The following is a 17,370-nucleotide window of genomic DNA, read 5'->3' as shown; positions in this document are numbered from 1 at the left end:
TACGACTGGGGGTACACGGGATTATCCGCAAAATAGTGCCTGATCAATCTGTTGTGGGCATCGATCCTATGCCTCCAAATTTTCTGCCGACCCATAACCGAACCACTGTGCTTCGGTTTTTTATTGATGTGCATAGCTAGGATCATTGCAAGATCCTCCTCTTCTTCCATATCAAATTCTTCTTAGGAAGAATCATATGACGAACTCATCTACAATGTTCAATTTAAAATAGGCTATAAAAACTACAAACAACATGCACCAAATTCATGTAAAAAATGTGAAGTTGAAGCAATACATACCTTGCAAGCGTTCTGTCGAACACCTTGCGGGCGCCGAGCGGCAGTGGACGGCCGGGCACTGTTGTCGAAGGACTGCCGCGCGCGAGGGGCGGCGGTGACTAGAGGGAAACGGAGGAAGCAGCGGCGGCGCGGGGATAGGCCGAGAAAGCGCCGGAACGGTTGCCGAAAGAATGGGATGGCGCGGGCGGCGGCGGCGGGAGCGGCTGAATGGGGTAGGTGGAAGTTGTGAGCGGGCGCTCGAGTGTCCAGCGCGCGGGAGCGCGCGCAGCAAATAAACAGCGGCGATGGCATTTTGACCCGCGCGCTGAACTAGTTATGCCGCACGCGCGGTTTTTGCGCCTCCACTGAAGCGCCCGGAGTGGTAGCGTGCGTAAAACCATTAATTTTTCAGGGCGGCGTTTATATATCACGTGTGTTGGAGATGCTCTTACGCCGATGGAGCGCAGGGAGATGCGTTTGCTCCCCTGCGACTGGAGAAAATAACGAGGATATCGATGGTGAGGCTTGACTGATGTGGTGATGCCTCCTGGAGGTGTCGATCGATGATCAATCGAAGCAGGTCTGTTCTGCTAGCTTCTCTGTGCTGAGCGGCCCTAACTCAAATCTTTAGTCTCTGTTTGCTGCTCGCATTTGCGTCGCTTCTTTGCTTATTGGTTATTGGTTATCTTTGGATCTTTTCATTTCCGTTCACCATCTCTCTAGTCTGTAGACACAAACAGCAGAGAAAACCCATAGCTACGCAAACTGCGAACTCCATCGCATCGTGATAGGGACAGACATGTCCGGGCGTCCACGCTGGCGCCCGCCTTATCCGGCTCCGGAATCCCAGCCACCCAATCACGATCCGACTCGAGTGACGCCGCTCGCACAAACAAAATGGACGCGGCAGAGCAACTCCGGCGTGATCTCAGCCCCGCACAACCCCCAAAACCTCCCGCTCCGCGTCCGCGGCCATGGAGACCCTCCTCTCCCCCTCCGCATTGCTCGGCCCGCTCCGGGTCTCCAGGAAGCCAGCGGCCCCCGCCGCCGTCCCCTGCAGCAGGCCCGCCGTCTCCTGCTCGCTCAAGAAGCAGGCGCAGGCGCAGGCGGGCGTCGCCTGGCGCGGAGACGGCGACGGCGGCGTCGGGAGCTGGGCGTCGTTCTTGCACCACGGCCTCGCCGCCGCGGCGCTGTCCCTGGCCCTCACCCTGTCGCCCGCGCCCGCGCCGGCCGCGGCGTCGGAGTTCGACGTGCTCAACGACGGGCCGCCGGCAGACACGTACGTGGTGGACGACGCCGGCGTGCTCAGCCGCGTGACCAAGTCCGACGTGAAGCGCCTCGCCCGCGACCTCGAGGCCCGCAAGAACATCCGGATCAACTTCGTCACCGTCCGCAAGCTCACGGTACGTGTACTGTCTGGTCTCGATCAGTAAGCAGCTCGTCGCCGGCGGCCGGCTAAGCTAGCTCACTCATGCTCTCGCATTGGGTACGTGTATCTGTGCAGAGCAAAGCCGACGCGTTCGAGTACGCGGACCAAGTGCTGGAGAAGTGGTACCCGACGGTGGAGGACGGCAGCAACAAGGGGATCGTGGTGCTGGTCACCAGCCAGAAGGAGGGCGCCATCACCGGCGGCCCGGCCTTCGTGCAGGCCGTCGGCGACGCCATCCTCGACGCCACCGTCTCCGAGAACCTCCCAGGTACGTAATTACCTTCCCCTTGCCCCTAATGGCCGTCAAATGCTACGATGTTCATCACTACGGCCGCGACGGAGCATGAGCGTTTGATATGCTCGCATGCATTGCAGTGCTGGCGACGGACGAGAAGTACAACGAGGCCATCTTCTCGACGGCGAAGCGGCTGGTGGCGGCGATCGACGGGCTGCCGGACCCGGGCGGGCCGGCGTTCCAGGAGAGCAAGCGGGAGTCCAACTTCAAGAGCAAGGAGGAGACGGAAGAGAAGCGCGGCCAGTTCACGCTCGTCGTGGGCGGCCTGCTCGTCATCGCCTTCGTCGTGCCCATGGCGCAGTACTACGCCTACATCTCCAAGAAGTGATCCAGCAGCGTGCAGTGTACAGTACAGTAATTTTTGATATTCCCCCAGTTTTCTGCTCGAATTTTAGAAGTGAACAGAGAGAGATCAATGCAAGCGCACCCGCGCTCGTGTGCAATGTTTGCCTGTTTGGAACTAGGAAATTTTACAGAGCACACACTTCAGTTCCCGCAGGATTGGGAAAAAGAAAATCTCACCCAAACAGGACGTATTAATTCTTCTTACGATAGCTCAACTGGATAATGTGATTACTGGTGATTAATCTGGATGCAAATCTACTCTTTCTTGCCAAGATTCTTTAGTAGCTTCAATTGCTTGCAAAATGTGAAGCAAAAACTTGCATGCTACAACGAAATTTCGAGTAATTTTGCATACAGAGAGAACAGGGAAGAACATGATTTAAACTAATGAAAAAAGAAGCTATATGTGATTATTGACATGTGATAAATAATACATCTGTTGTGGTCAATACAACATTACATTGGTTTACTAATTCAGTTGTGGGAATAAATACCCGCTCATTAGAACCTCGGTTTTATAAGGAATGGCATCTTGTCGACGAACGGAGGATCTGAGTACTTCCCGGTCAGAATCTGCGATGTAACGTGGAAATTTGCAGCTTCCGTGTAATGTATTCCATCCCAGTTGACATACTCAGTGCTGTCACTGCATCCTTTCGCGGTTACGAGATTACCGTTAACAGATTTCGTCTGTCCACACGGCACTCGGCCATCATAATTCAGGGGTGGTCCTCCGTATCCACAGCATGCTTCGGTGGGACTTTCAAATCCTGTAAAAGTTTGAAAGTGGGAATTTAAAAAACATTACTTCTATAATCGTTAAGAATATTACTGCGTTGATATTCCGACGATGAGGTATCATGAAAACTGATAATTCAGCATATGTAAAAATCCCTAGCACAAGAAAGTTGAGAAACTAGAAGACAGCATGAGCAAAGAGCCAAAATCTAAAGCGTCACTGTTTCCTCTCTTTTACTCCAAATGATAATCATATTTGAAGCATGATTAGTAATCTTGAAACATCTTCCTAGACCCTATTGATATGATATACTGACAAGTCCAAATGATTTTTTATGCTTGGTTTTCTTGATAACAAGAGAATGTGGTTAACTCTAGTTTGCATACCATATCGAGAGTAATTGCCAATCAGGGCATATTTGATGGAGTAGATGTCGATGTAAGTGATATTAGCTCCAGCAAACTGGCCTCTCAACTTTGTGCAAAGTGCATGCAGCTGTAAGTTGAAAATCTTTGCAGCACGATTGTGCTTTGCTACACAATGAAGTTCATCCAGTTGTGTTGGGTCTTTGCCAAAAAGATCTATGTTTTGAGGTAAGCAGCCAAGAGGACCTGTGTTGTGAATCCAGAACTTCCTGGCACCCTGATCGTATAGAGTCTGAAATAACAAGGAACACATAGGGGGTGTTTGGTTGTATTAGAAATGAAGAAAAATATACTAAATGTGAGGCACTTATTTGAAAAAGTATATAACTCAAGAGTAATACCAAGATATACATGATACAGAATCTGAAACCTATATTAACTACAACAGAGATTTTTACCTCTATTAACAATGTGATTACCAAAGTGCAATGAGGCAAAATGACAATTAGTCCATGGACTGAAAAAAAATGGAACCATCAAGCACTATGTATTTACAAACCTTGAGCCCAGTTTCAAATTCCAACAAAATAGTCGGAATGGATGCAATGACTTGGTCCTCTGTTCTGGAGTAGAATTGACCAGCAAGGTCATTTTGACCTATATCAAACATGTAGAGTCCCTTCGAAAAGTAATCCAACTGAGGAATATACCGACGGTACCTATCTCCTGTAAAAATATAATAAGAAGAGTTCCATAGTCTGAATTGGTGAATCAAAAGCATTGGATGGTTATCTGTTGTATCGAGGAGCTTATCATTATTTACTCATCAGTTGATATATACTCTTGGAACTTTGTACCACAACTGATGCTCGTCAGACTATTCAAAGAGGACAATCCTAGACCTATTACGACATCAATCTTTAGATTTTCTGATTGTACTCAGTACAATAATTTCAAATGTGTTATGAATGTTATCCTATGTTGTATTGTCTAATATATTCTGGTGAAATGCAGAAATTAGGTGCACAAACATGGTATTCAATCAACAATGCCTACTTATCCAGTTTGATGGTTCCAATTGTTCTGCTGAGATCTTTCATGAGTTCAGATTTTTTGCAAGAAGTCTTTACAACAGCTGGCGAGTCACATCCAAATTTAGTCAAGAGTTCTACTGAAGAATAAATGCTACTAGGATACTACAGAATACATATCTGTATTGCTTTGCATTCCACAAATATCCAAAGATGTGGCATACAAGACAACCTGTTAATCGGTCATACCTTTGGAGAGCAGGCTAGTGACTTTTTCCTTGAAGGCAAAGAATTGCTTAATCTGAAGACCAAATGAAAACGGGCTGACAGATGTTGCACTTGCTGGAGTAATCGAACAGCCAGCTTGAGCAAAATTAACACCTGCCCGGAAGTTAGGCGCACCAAGAGAATCCAAGTATGCATTGAGGAATGGCATATCCATCGCATCCACTACAAGGGGAAATTCAAGAAACAAATATCAGATAACAGACCATTGCATTTTATTCTTTGACAAAACTAAGAGACATAGCTTGTTAGCCATATCAAGAAAATCAATGATCAGTGGGATCAGCATTTCAAACAAAATATAACGCAATAGCCCCCTAAAGCACACCTCCTGATATGAGCAACTCAACTGAATAGGCTTATCTGATATTCAACTTTGCATAAATTTTATTTGTGGCGATGAAATTGATACTGCAAAATTGTTTTCCATTCCACTTATTGCCGTCAAATAATGGAATTCATGCTAAGAGTTAGTGATCAATGGTCAAGAGCCTAACTATGTGGAAAATGCTGTTCCTACAAAGAGAACTGTGCAAGCCATTTGTTTGCTTCTTAGCCACTCCTCCAAACGCCCATCATCACTTGGCCTTGTAATGATTTAAACTAGTTAGGTGCAAAGTATTGGCCTTGAAAAACTAGTTAAATGAGAGCACATGATAGGTCTCGCTCACTACAGCCAGGAAGGTAGGCACCCCGCACCCGGACCGTGACAAAGCTAATTCTATACACTGGATGAACAGAATTCTGTCAAGAATCGGCACCTCCTTTCCCCCACAGATCCACACGATCTCACCAAAATGTTAGAACAATCAGGGGTGCCAAACCGCACGAACGGAACTGGACCCCTCACCTCACATCCAGCACAATTCCACTAGCATAGTGTTAGAACAGTGAATGCAACTACCAAGGACCGGCCGCAGAGTGGCGCGTCGATCTCCACTCCTAACCACCGCCCCGGGGGTGCGTTTGACCTGTCCGGCAAAGGACAATCCTAACCAATTCGCCCTTTTGCTCCAACCACCGGCTGGACCCGGCGGAGATGTGCACGCTGCCATCAAGGAAATGATCGGCCGTAGACGGTGGTAGTATCACCCGTACACCGATTCGTTTCGTGCTGCTGCTGCAACATCCAGAGGAGCACACGCAAAATCACGCACTGACAAGCCATTTGGACAGTCTACGACACGATGATTCCTTTCGTCAACACCGACGCTCGTGGTGGTGGTGAGATGCAGATGGTGACGAAGCGTGGATGTGGAGACGAGCCGGGCCGGGAATCGATGGGGGTCGGGAGGGGGAGGGGATGCTCACTGAGGAAGTCGAGGATGAGGCGGCCGTCGGAGAAGCGGCCGGAGGGGGCGCCGAAGAAGGTGGAGCCGTAGGGCGGGGGCATGGGCTCGAAGCCCGCGGCGATGCGGCCGCCCGTGTCGGAGTTGGAGTCGCCGAAGTTGAACGCCGCCGGGTAGTCGAAGTCCGGCGACGCGGACGCCGCACCGCCGCCGCCGAGGCAGAGGACGGCGGCGAGGAGGAGCGCCACGGCGGCACGCATGGTCGCGGCGGTGGTTGGAGGTTGGATGCTGTGAGGATGGAGCTGAGCTAGGCTGCTGCGCTTGACCAGCTCCCCACGCCACTCCGCTGCACTACTTTGTACTATCCTTGTGGTTCGTGTTTACTCCAGCCATGGGAGGGAGGGGAGATGGGTGAGAAGAGTAGAAGGGACGGAGATGGAGGGAGGTCGCTGGTGCTTGAAGCTTTGCGGTTTAGGGAGGCAGATTTGATTTCTGTTTATGGGTGACGAAGGGGGAGACCATTAATGATCAAGTGGCAAAATGTGTGCTCCAACTCCACTTCTGCCTTTTGTGTAGTGTAGGTTGCTTTTTGCAGTTTAGCCCTTGTAGTGCTGGATTATTCTGGGCTAACGAAGTCATTTTCCATTTCAGTGCTGCAGGTGATAATTATCAAGATCTGATGGGGTATGCGAGGATTTTTCTTTTCTTTCAACATCCTTCCTTGAAGGATATGTTTTCTGAGAATTTCCAAGTGAAAATAATAATAATGAGTGAGCTAAAAGATATTGTAGATTATATTTTGTGTTTCTCCGTTATGTTTCTGAACAGGATCGCTGGGGAAGTTTCTCACCACCATCATCTCTCCATCTCATGCTGCCCCCCTCGCGGGCGACACGGGGGGCTTCAACTGCCACCGCCGAGATCTTCCCCAACGACCCCCCTCCCCCTCTGCCGCTGTCGGTGGTCGGCACCGGGCAAGCCCGTGCGTGCGATGGCGGCGACGTAGGGCCTCCCAGATCGGCGGGGGTCCCCCCCCCCCCCCCCGACGGTGCAGCAACTCCCGGAGGCGGCGATCTTGCAGCGGCGTGCGCGGGCGCCCAGATCCATGGGGTGCGAGTCTCCAGCGACGGCGTGGGCCGCGAGGCAGCGGATTGCGTCGTGCCGGTACTCGCGTAGAAATTTGGACCTGGGGCAGCGGTCTCGGTTGGCTGGCGGCGTCGGCCTCGGGGGGCAGCGCTCGCGGGTGGTGGATGGACGGCTTCTTGACCGCGTGGGCGGTGAGGTGCCGGTGGATCTCCTCCTCACTGTATCCTTCTCCAGATGCACTTGGTGGCTTGCGGCCTCGGTTGTCAGCCCCGATGCGTTGGCGGGAGTTTGTAGAGGTGGCGTCGGACCGGAGGAAACTCTGGACCGCGGCCGCCCCTTTCTTTCTTGCGGGCGTCGTCGACGTCCTCCCCTCCACCACGCCCCATGCCCGGGTGAAGACACAAAATCCCCTTGGATTGGGTGGCGGCGGCACAACATGTGTTGTGTCCTTCTTGGAGACGCTGCCTGGGACGTTCGGGTGCTCGATTGGAGGACTTGTAGGCGGAGGGGATGGGACCAGCGGTAGCAGGTGGTGTTCGCGAAGGTGGAGTGGTGTGGCATCTGACGCGTCAACGACGACGGGTCTCGGCGATGGTCATGTGTAATGGACGCGCGCAGGATGGTGGCGCTGTCTGACGTCGACGGCAGTTGGGTCTGGCAAAGCACTTTCATTGATCTCTCCTAAAGATGGGATAACGGAAGATGGCAGCAGCCGATTTTTTAATGTGCGCATACGGCGTGCGCTGAGGGTCTGTTGCACCGGTTGGTGCCCTCAGATCGTTGTCAGGCAGCCTGGGGTGGCCATCAGATTAGATGGGATGTGTGGATGCGCCAAAGCACTTCATAAGATTTTTTTAGGTGTCACGATTGACATCGCCAGAAAGGTGACTTTGGAGTGATTCATGTATCTACTTTGTCGGACTTGTTGACTAGTTAGTAGTTAATAAAGATGGTTGTGTGCATTGCTTGATACAGATGCCGGGATTTATCCCTACTTTTTCATGGAAAAAATGTTTCTGAACAAGATAAATAAAAACCTCATCGCCGGGAGCAAACGAACGGGCCTTGAATTTGCTGCTAGAAAAGCTGGTGTGGTGTGGTGGCACGAGGGAGAGGGGACATAGGCGGCAGAGAAGGCAACGGTATAAAGTGGCAGTGGTGGTGTGGTGGCGTGCTGCGCGGGCGATTTGCTTTTGTGTTACTGATTGTCGTGCTTTTATGCTGATGTCGTCTAGCGCGACTCCCGCACATGGTAGCATCAGACATTCTTCATTACTTGCTGCCACAGTGCCACGCGCGCTTGATTGTCGAATGAATGCGTTGCTGCGATCGATCAGGAGCTTTTACCACCACCGCATGAACCGGAGACGTGGTAACGTAATTAGGCCTCTTTGGTTCATAGGATAAAAAAATCATAAAAATAAGAAAGTCATAGAAAATGAAATGACATGTACCTCAAATTCTATGAGTAGAAATATAAAAGGAGATGCTCATTAATTTACATCGTAGGATTTTTTCCATTGAGTCTAGGTTAATATTTATTTTTCTATAAAATATGAAGGATAGGAAGAATTTCTTCATAGAAATAGGATTCCATTCCTACAAACCAAAGGACTCTAAAGGAATTTTTTTCTATAGAAATCATATCTTATGAAATTCCTACAAAATTCTTCTAAACTAAAGGAGGCCTTAGTTCTCTCTGTCTGTGACAATTTCTTAGTTTGATACCAGATTCATGCAAAATTTCACGCTTCTTCAACGGCGAGAACACATGCTATCTAAGCCGAGCAAGGGCGTCTCTACCGCTGACCTGCAAATTTGCTCTCGCATCTGCCCGTGAATAGGGGACAGTCCGCGGACATGGATATGGGAGCCGGTCATCCAACGTTGTCCGTATACATTTCATGAATGATGTGCATGTCGTACGGTGTAATGTGCTTTCGCGCGTGAAACGAATTATGTATGTGCTGCCAAAACGACCCCCTTCTGCTCCTGTCTCCGAAATCCGTGGATACGGCCAACCACGCATCGCACAACAACGCATCCTTCACGGTCGAGTACCTTGCCATCCTTCATACTCTAAAAAACGACACTGCGTTCGAATATAAGCTCAATGGCATTTGACCGAACACCTACCGGACGTGGCGACCGTCATGCACAACGTCAACAGGGAGGGGGGGGGGGGGGAGTGTGCCTGCCTACGGAAAGGTCTTGGGTGGACGACGCCGTCGTAAAAGGCAAGCGGGCGCATCGGTGCTAGTTGGGGAGGTCCAGCAATGCCTGTGTGGCAGCCGGAGAGGTACATTGGCGGCGGCAAAGGAGGCAGATGCAGATGTAAAACAAGCGAGGAGAAGGGGCGGTTTGGAAGAAAATAGGGCCGAGAGGGTGGGTTGAGTGGGCCGGGGGTGTCATAGTCCTACGTGCCTGCTGTCCAGACTCCAGCAAAGCTATCCAACTTTGTCTCCGTTTTGCGGGAAAAAATGTGTTCGGACTGCTCAGCGGACTGATATGACACAACCATAGCGGAGGAATGCCCTAACCATAGCAGAGGTTTCAGCAAAATTTCTAAAAAAGAAAATGCAAGTAGTACTAAATCAATGGCGGGTTGCACACGAGCACAAACCCCCGGCTGCGCTTTCAGTCGATCGACGTCTCTCCTCCGGTTTCCTATTTTCTTTTGCTGAAACCTCCGGTTTCCTACCCTTTTGTCTTTGTCCCGCCACTCTCGGCTCTACTAGATCACCATCACCTGCCGGCTGCCGGTCGTTGCGCCGGGAATCCTGGACTCCACCGCAGCCACAGTATCAGGCATCTCTTCGACAATAGCGTCGCTAGGTGAGCTAAATAACAACAGGCACTTGAGGCATTGACCAGATGCCGCTAGCGGTTAGTACCCCACTTCTGCAGTCCAGCCTCTCTTTATTATCATTACAATACAAACAGAATGTAAAGTACAGTATCTGAATACCGAGTGGTCCTCTACCACACCGAGGTTGACACCTCTGCTTCAGCTTTGGAAGTCACACAAGACACAAACTGTCAGCGCCACACTGTCCAGCAAACAAGCCCTATAACCTGACCGTATTGGTCAAAGTGTACATCTGATTTCTTCACCGTTTGCTAACCAGGTTTTGCTCCTTGTGCCAACGGACAACATCATCGTACGGCAAATCTCCCCCAAATATGTCTAGGGCGCTCCCGACAGTGACATCGACTCGGCTCTTGCCTGCTTTCTTGATCCTCTCCAGGTCGTCCATCGTTGACACGCCCCCGGCGTATGTTGTCGGGATCTACAGAAGCGAAGATAAAGTAGAGGCGCATGTTGAGTACAAGTAAACATATAGCGGCTCTACAACATAAAATTGAACATCTGGTGTAGAGTATGACTAACTGAATCCCATTTCTAAATGCATTCAAGTTCAATAAAATCAAACGTAGAAAATGGTTGACCAACTAGCTAGTATAAAGTGTTTGATTTTTTGCCCTTTCAAGTCACCGACTTGTTAACTGTCAATTGGATAATTACTACAAGAGGCAGTCACAATGTGAAAACAACGGATAAAAAGATTTTAAGACAAAGAATGAAAAAGCAAAGGAATTAACATAAAAAACTCGAATTTTAACTAATGCATCAAACATAGAACTGCACATACAGGTGAATGACTTCCCAGTAGCTCCACGAGTTCCTCATCAATTCCTAACCTGCAATTCATGTAACAGCTTAAATTAGAGTACAGAAATGTGCTCAGAGAAAATTTACACTGCCATAACAGGACAGTTAACGAGAAGATATTTCAGCGGATACAGGTTTTTGTGCGATTAAATAGTTTGGATGAACAAAAAGTGCACCGTCGACGAGTCACAAGTAACTCACAGAAAGAGGGAACTGTAACTAAACACAAATACAACAACTCCCTGCCTGCAAAATAGGAGTAGTAGCATTTCAGTGTGTTTGGCTGTGGGATGATGGCTTGATGGGATGAGATGGTCCATGTACAGAAATTTAGTTTGACAGGTTTTGCTGAATAATTTTCTTAGGACCAATCCCATAGATGAATCACATGGTAGAATCAACTACACAAACCTTAACTTCATTCGTTCAATGTGTATTCAAATTTAAACATGAAGCTCTCTCTCTCTCTCTCTCATTCACACACACACACACACACACACACACACACACAAAGATCTCTGCAGATTAAATTAACTCTGAACTGTGCAAACACACCGTCATAAAAACCTTACACTTATGGGAAGTTAAAACGACAAGACAATTAGGGTGACTACACTACATATCAACAAAATGTGACCGGCAATGAGAAAAATAAATGCAATAGCTAAATGATGGTGAGCCATATCGGTCAGCCACAAACTTTGCGTTTGTGGATGGAATCCCCCAAGAAGAGTTAGAATGGCAGTTCCCGCTCCTTGAGCGGTACCAAATAAATGATTACTCGAATCAGGCCAATTAAGTAAACAGAAAAACAAATATGATTCACCTTTTGCCCTCCACATCAACTCCATGAACCAAAAACTCATCTGCATATGCAGCAAGACGTTCTAATGTTGGCCCATCCACAAAGACATCACTGAACTTCTGCCATCTGTCAGTCACAATGGCATATCTGCCATCCTAACCAGAAAGATTTTGGTAAGAAAAATAGAAGACAGAAAGAGCTGTCAGTAAGATAACAGTGGCCAACAGGGAAATGACTGCATTTTGAAGCTTACTATTTATGCAGTGGGATAGATCATCAAGAGTTCACTGTAATTGTTCCATTCAGGCAAGGCAATGCACTATGTTTGGATGACAAGGGACGACAAACCAGTATGAACATTTCAAGTTGCCCATGAAATTCAAAAGGTGGGCCACAGTAAAAAAAAGTATTGCAAATTGGCACTAATGTTCAGTGAATTAACCTACTTCCAAGTTCGGATACAAGATGAGTTCCGTACCTTTTTTCGACAACTCAGGTCCAAAATAAGCCTTTCTTTCCCAACAAGCTCGACAAGTTGCGTCAGCCTTTCAATGTTCATTTTGCCATCACTAAACACATACTGCATAAAAGGCTCAAATACATAAGTTGCAGATATTCAACTGATTAGTCGTCTAGAAAAACTGATTAGCAACTCAAAAAAATGGGAAATTTTACAAGGGCCTGGGCAGCAGGTGGTAACCGGATGATTCCAATTTTTTTTGGATCCAATAATAATGTCTAACTTCAAAGAATGTGCTATAACTAATACTAGCCCTTGAGGCTCTTAGGGAGTCTTTGATATCGAGGAAAACAGACAGCATGAAGGTGGAGAAATGTGACAATAGCAACACTCACATGATGGAGAAAACTATTGGGAACAGTTGTGGCCTTGTGAATATGTGATTATTGATGGGATTTATAGGTGACCTTGCTCTGGCATCATTTCAGGTTTTGAGGAAACAACAATATTGACATAGAAGAAAATTTTAATTTTAACATATGTACAGACAAGATATGAATAGGAAGTAGAAACATGATGTTGGCCAGGTCCTAATCTTACTCCATAGGCTGATACACATAAATACATTTAACAAACAAAGGTCTAAAGGTTTCATGAGTTGAGAAAAAAGAAAATAAAAAGATAATGGTATAATTTACACAAAATTAGATCATGAACACGTACAGAAGTTACAATCACGTGACTTGCTCCTTCATTAAGGTATGACATAGCATTCTCCAAATTTATTCCACCTCCAACTTGCAAACCACCTAGTATTATGATAGCCCATGTTTATGATAATATGTCAAATTGATGGCATATCGTGGCTTGCAACAGAAACCAAAAAAATTTAAAAAATGCTCCATGAGCACCACTAGCAGATGTACAGGCTCTCCCAAGGTAAAAGTTGATAGCTAGCAATAGTAGCCTTAAAAATAATGGTAAACAGGCACTCTATGGGGCTCTTGCAATAAGGCCAAATTTTGGTATGAAATCTCAAAGGTTTTGACCAGATAAGAAGTTGAACTGAAGTTAACAACCTGTCAACAATAAATCTATGCCACTGCCGACTATCAGAAACCCAACATGAAAAAATCTCTTCACTGCTTGAGATGTGTGTGCCATATTAAGTTGCACAACATGCTTACTTTCAACAAAAACACTCAGACTCAAATGCTACATCATACAGATTTTGATTTGAAATAAAACATTTTACTATCCATGTATACAACATACGCAACAATAAAAAGTGAAAAACATCCAGATCTCACAAAAGGTAACAAAATACAAACAAAAATATGGGTTATTTCAGAAACATCACAAAAGACAGTGAGCAACAAACAAATACAGAAAGCAAACCAAATGAATAATACTAATTCTAGTAATAACTACATAACATATTCTTGCTCACCAGGATATGCATGTAGTGCTTCCAGGGCAGCAGAACGGCTTGCAGGGTCTCCGCCAAGCATTATTACATGTCCACCAACAAGTCCATCCTCTTTATAAATATTTGCAAATTCTGCTGGAGACTTGTCTGATTCAAAGTTTGTCACTAGTGCCGTGCCATCGTCCGATGCATCCCGGAGAGTAGAGCCAACAATCTGTTTAACTTTCCCCTAGGAATTTGGCAAAACACACCTATATCAGATAAACGATGCCGTTAATGCCAGAGGTGCCTAAACTTTGATGACTGCAAAGAGATGGTCTAGCTGTACAGATAAATGTATCACTGAACGTGGTTCCCTTATTTTATACTGTTAGTCAGTTTGTGAATGACATCACAGTGAAACGGTTAGCGTTCACTCAGAAATGTGAGCATCAATTTGCAATCATATAGCAAAGTGCAGAGCACCTTATTTTACACTATTTGTGAATGTATAGCAAAACATGGTTTCCTTATTTTACACTATTAGTGTTAGTCCACGGTGAAACAATTACCATCCACTAAAGACTCTGGGCATCAGTTTGCAATCATATAGCAAAGTACAGACACCTAGTGACCCCCTGATACAACAACGGAGCAAGGGTTCCATTCCTACTGACCTTGTGAATGTCGATACATGGCCTGAAGCTGACGGCGCACACGACGGCACGCCCTCCTGCCAAAACGCACGGCCAATCTCATATTCCCGACCAGACACCGCAACATTGCATCTGAAGCAAGCAACAGAGATATTCAAAGGGGGGAAGAACATACTTGACGCGCCGGATTGCGCCGGGCGTGCCGAGACCCGCGAGCTCGCCCAACCGTGGTGCGGCGCCGCGCACGGCGGGTGTGGAAGCCTCGCCGCGCATCTCGACGCCATCGGGAAGTTCGACGATGGGGCGACGGCGGGGTAGGGTTTTTCCGTCGAGTTCCAACGGCGAGAGCAGAGGAAAAGGGTCAGAGAGACCAAACCCAGAAGGAGCACCGAGTGTCTTACGCTGACGCTGTCACATTTGACGGCCAGATGCGGCCGGGTCAGATCCGACGGTCCAGAACGCCGCGTCTCAGGGCTATTACTCCCCCGCAGCTCACGGTGCGAGGCATCCATCGATTAGCAGCAATCGCCGTTCCCGACTCGGCGAAAGGATTGTCTCGCCGCCGCCGCCGCCGGACGAGGAGGAGGAGAGGCCGAGATGTTCTTCCACATCGTGCTGGAGCGGAACATGCAACTGCACCCGCGGCACTTCGGCCCGCACCTCCGCGACAAGCTCGTCGCCAAGCTCATGAAGGACGTCGAGGGCACCTGCAGGTAGGGTTCCGTCGCGCGCGCTCGCTTCCGCCACCCCGCGGTTCGCTCAACCCTAGGGCTGGCTTCCTCGCAGCGGGCGGCACGGGTTCGTCGTGGCGATCACGGGGGTGGAGGACATCGGCAAGGGGCTCATCCGGGAGGGCACGGGCTTCGTCACGTTCCCCGTCAAGTACCAGTGCGTCGTCTTCCGCCCCTTCAAGGGCGAGATCCTTGAGGCCGTCGTCACCATGGTCAACAAGGTGGATTTTCACTCGCCTTCTTCACAGTTGTGTCATGTGCTCAGTGCCTGGTTTACTGACTTGGGTTGTTTGTTGGTTCTGCAGATGGGGTTCTTCGCAGAGGCTGGGCCTGTGCAGATCTTTGTGTCAAACCATGTGAGTGACTTGCCATCAATTGGAGCTGCTTTGCCAAATTGGTGGAATAAATCGATAAAATTTAGAATTTCTTGGTGGTTAATAGTTCAGTGCAAGCTCTTGCATCTTGATTTAGTTGTGCCGTGGACTCGAATTGTGTCGGTTCACGTAAAAATTAAGTGTGCTTGTGTGTTGTTCTGTTTCTGTATGCAGTTGATTCCTGACGATATGGAGTTCCAGTCTGGTGATGTGCCAAACTACACAACTTCTGATGGATCGGTATGCTTCTTTCTGCATAAGTGGTTCTTGCTATTTTTCTCATCTTCGGTAACTACTAGCTAAGTGTCCTGCTTGTTACTATGGACTTCACCAATACAGGTTAGGCTTTAAAATCATGTACTAATATGACTTCACGAATACAACTCAGACATAAAACACGTTAAATATTTACTTAGACTAATCTCTTTTGACCTTCATATTTTTGTAAATATGTCAAATTTACACTGCTTTTCCTTTCTAAAAGGAACGAAAAATTGTTTAGAGTTGTATAAGAGGTCCTTTGGCTTGTGAGAAATTAAATCAAGGAGATACCACATGTCACAATTAATAATTATGGTATCTTAATTTACTAAAAATGAAGGATTTTTTGTTTAGTTTGTTAAGAGTTGCACAAAAGGTTGATCGGTTTGGTGAGATAATAAAGAAAAGAAACAAACTGCACAAGAAAAATATGGGATAAGAAGATTACAAGCAGGCATATTTTATTTTGTGTGAGTGAGGTGAGCAACGTACCAGTGCTGCCTCCAACCACCATCACCAACTTATGTTATGGTAAAATAAATTTAAATATATAAAGATAAGGACTATTGGGTACTGGTAGGTCATGAAGTATCCACTTGTTGGTTTACTCTTATTGTGGCACCTTGGAAATGAAATTGTGTGTGCTTGTATTATTATTCCGGCTATAATGGTGGGATCCATGTGCTATATGAATTTATGAATGCTTGTTGCAAACATGAATATGTCTATATAAATACTCTCTCAAAGAAGAATATGAATGGGTATCATTATGAAATATAAAAGAGATTGTTCTGTTGAAAATGATTTTCTTTATTATTTTCTTTGTGTTAAGTGGGAGTTGCTTGTTTGTCTGGTTCAGGTGAAAATTCAAAAAGAAAGTGAGGTTCGTCTGAAGATTATAGGCACTCGTGTTGACGCAACAGAAATTGTAAGTTGGTTACCCTTTATTTTATGGAAGTTTCTGAATTGGAAGTGCTCAAGTCCTTTAGAATTCTGTGGCAGGACCTCTGAGTAGCTACCATATGTTACTGATATTCGACTTGATGATCTAATTCCATATGAAGTACCATTAAGATCATTGCATACAATTCGTTCTAGTCTCTAATTACCTACCATGAACAGGCATGTGTAGTTTTGTTCGCAAATAGCAATCTTGATATAGCTTGCTTAATCAGTCCAAGAAAACCAGCATATGACCATGAATTTAAGATGCAAATAAGATCGCTTTTTTGTGGTGTAAAATTTGATGTTCTTTCCTCTGGCATATGTTGTAACTACACGAGGCACATAAACTGATAGTGTGCTAATCTATGAGAAGATGTTTGGCAAAAATGTTGAATATTTTCCTGGATTTTTGTCTTCCTGGACCATAATCAGATACCAAAAATAAGAAAGACAATTTCATCATGAAACTACAATTGCATATATGTATCCATCCTCTCATCTTTTAATCTTGGATGCACCATTATCTTATAGTTGATTCTTTTTTTGTATCAGTTTTGCATCGGCACGATAAAAGACGACTTTCTGGGCGTTATCAGTGATCCTGGTGGAGCGCTGTAAATGATCCAAACAAGACTCAGCATGGTCTCCAACTTCCGCATCATGATATATATCTGGGAAGAGTCCCCAAGGAAGGTTGCGACTGGCCTGTAATTTGTGTCCTGATGTAAAATGTGATGTCATGCTTATCTAATGGAAGCCAGGGTCCTAATACTTTTAAGAAAAAGTAACTGGCACCTGTAATATCATAACTAGGATCTTTTTTAACTGTGGTGGTTGACATGTTTGGATTCAAGCAGTTGTCTGAACTTCCAGACCAGATTGTGCAACCATGCATCGCACCTAATCACTTTGTCT

General features: G+C 46.6%; 4 protein-coding genes across 4 annotated transcripts; 2 read left to right on the top strand and 2 right to left on the bottom strand.

Annotated features, from left to right (window-relative positions):
• Nucleotides 1–728: 728 nt before the first annotated feature.
• Nucleotides 729–2,619, top strand: LOC109756243 (UPF0603 protein OsI_019212, chloroplastic). The gene is made up of 3 exons (XM_020315103.4): nt 729–1,681; nt 1,783–1,975; nt 2,083–2,619. The coding sequence occupies exons 1-3, from the start codon at nt 1,253–1,255 to the stop codon at nt 2,328–2,330; spliced, it is 870 nt and encodes a 289-aa protein (XP_020170692.1). The 5' UTR covers nt 729–1,252; the 3' UTR covers nt 2,331–2,619.
• Nucleotides 2,620–2,725: 106 nt separating this feature from the next.
• LOC109756241 (GDSL esterase/lipase At1g54790) lies at nt 2,726–6,600 on the bottom strand. Its single transcript, XM_020315101.4, has 5 exons — nt 6,079–6,600; nt 4,732–4,932; nt 4,011–4,177; nt 3,473–3,743; nt 2,726–3,117 (listed from the first exon to the last, which is right to left on the bottom strand). Exons 1-5 carry the CDS (start codon nt 6,314–6,316, stop codon nt 2,849–2,851), a joined length of 1,146 nt encoding a protein of 381 aa, XP_020170690.1. The 5' UTR covers nt 6,317–6,600; the 3' UTR covers nt 2,726–2,848.
• Nucleotides 6,601–10,041: 3,441 nt separating this feature from the next.
• On the bottom strand, nt 10,042–14,656 carry LOC109756242 (1-(5-phosphoribosyl)-5-[(5-phosphoribosylamino)methylideneamino] imidazole-4-carboxamide isomerase, chloroplastic). The gene is made up of 8 exons (XM_020315102.4): nt 14,320–14,656; nt 14,166–14,221; nt 13,531–13,738; nt 12,804–12,889; nt 12,099–12,200; nt 11,642–11,775; nt 10,796–10,844; nt 10,042–10,432 (listed from the first exon to the last, which is right to left on the bottom strand). Exons 1-8 carry the CDS (start codon nt 14,654–14,656, stop codon nt 10,253–10,255), a joined length of 1,152 nt encoding a protein of 383 aa, XP_020170691.2. The 3' UTR covers nt 10,042–10,252.
• LOC109756245 (DNA-directed RNA polymerase II subunit RPB7) lies at nt 14,605–17,359 on the top strand. Its single transcript, XM_020315105.3, has 6 exons — nt 14,605–14,857; nt 14,931–15,096; nt 15,181–15,231; nt 15,424–15,489; nt 16,370–16,438; nt 17,008–17,359. Exons 1-6 carry the CDS (start codon nt 14,742–14,744, stop codon nt 17,071–17,073), a joined length of 534 nt encoding a protein of 177 aa, XP_020170694.1. The 5' UTR covers nt 14,605–14,741; the 3' UTR covers nt 17,074–17,359.
• Nucleotides 17,360–17,370: the final 11 nt, after the last annotated feature.

This window comes from Aegilops tauschii, chromosome 1 (assembly GCF_002575655.3).
Source record: "Aegilops tauschii subsp. strangulata cultivar AL8/78 chromosome 1, Aet v6.0, whole genome shotgun sequence".
In the NCBI taxonomy this organism is placed as follows: Eukaryota; Viridiplantae; Streptophyta; class Magnoliopsida; order Poales; family Poaceae; genus Aegilops; species Aegilops tauschii.
The sequence above is the reverse complement of the archived record's forward strand: the minus strand, read 5'-3'. Positions and strand labels throughout refer to the sequence as shown.

Excerpts from the sequence above, each read along its gene's own strand:
- LOC109756243 (XM_020315103.4), top strand. The coding sequence starts at position 1,253 with ATGGAGACCCTCCTCTCCCCCTCCGCATTGCTCGGCCCGCTCCGGGTC. Across the intron at positions 1,682-1,782 it reads TCACCGTCCGCAAGCTCACG|AGCAAAGCCGACGCGTTCGA; the intron begins GTACGTGTACTG and ends GTATCTGTGCAG. Across the intron at positions 1,976-2,082 it reads CGTCTCCGAGAACCTCCCAG|TGCTGGCGACGGACGAGAAG; the intron begins GTACGTAATTAC and ends CATGCATTGCAG.
- LOC109756241 (XM_020315101.4), bottom strand. The coding sequence starts at position 6,316 with ATGCGTGCCGCCGTGGCGCTCCTCCTCGCCGCCGTCCTCTGCCTCGGC. Across the intron at positions 4,178-4,731 it reads CACTAGCCTGCTCTCCAAAG|GAGATAGGTACCGTCGGTAT; the intron begins GTATGACCGATT and ends ATATTTTTACAG. Across the intron at positions 3,118-3,472 it reads TGGCAATTACTCTCGATATG|GATTTGAAAGTCCCACCGAA; the intron begins GTATGCAAACTA and ends AAACTTTTACAG.
- LOC109756242 (XM_020315102.4), bottom strand. The coding sequence starts at position 14,656 with ATGGATGCCTCGCACCGTGAGCTGCGGGGGAGTAATAGCCCTGAGACG. Across the intron at positions 13,739-14,165 it reads CATGTATCGACATTCACAAG|GGGAAAGTTAAACAGATTGT; the intron begins GTCAGTAGGAAT and ends CCAAATTCCTAG. Across the intron at positions 11,776-12,098 it reads ACCTGAGTTGTCGAAAAAAG|GATGGCAGATATGCCATTGT; the intron begins GTACGGAACTCA and ends CTTTCTGGTTAG.
- LOC109756245 (XM_020315105.3), top strand. The coding sequence starts at position 14,742 with ATGTTCTTCCACATCGTGCTGGAGCGGAACATGCAACTGCACCCGCGG. Across the intron at positions 15,097-15,180 it reads TCGTCACCATGGTCAACAAG|ATGGGGTTCTTCGCAGAGGC; the intron begins GTGGATTTTCAC and ends TTGGTTCTGCAG. Across the intron at positions 16,439-17,007 it reads GTGTTGACGCAACAGAAATT|TTTTGCATCGGCACGATAAA; the intron begins GTAAGTTGGTTA and ends TTTTTGTATCAG.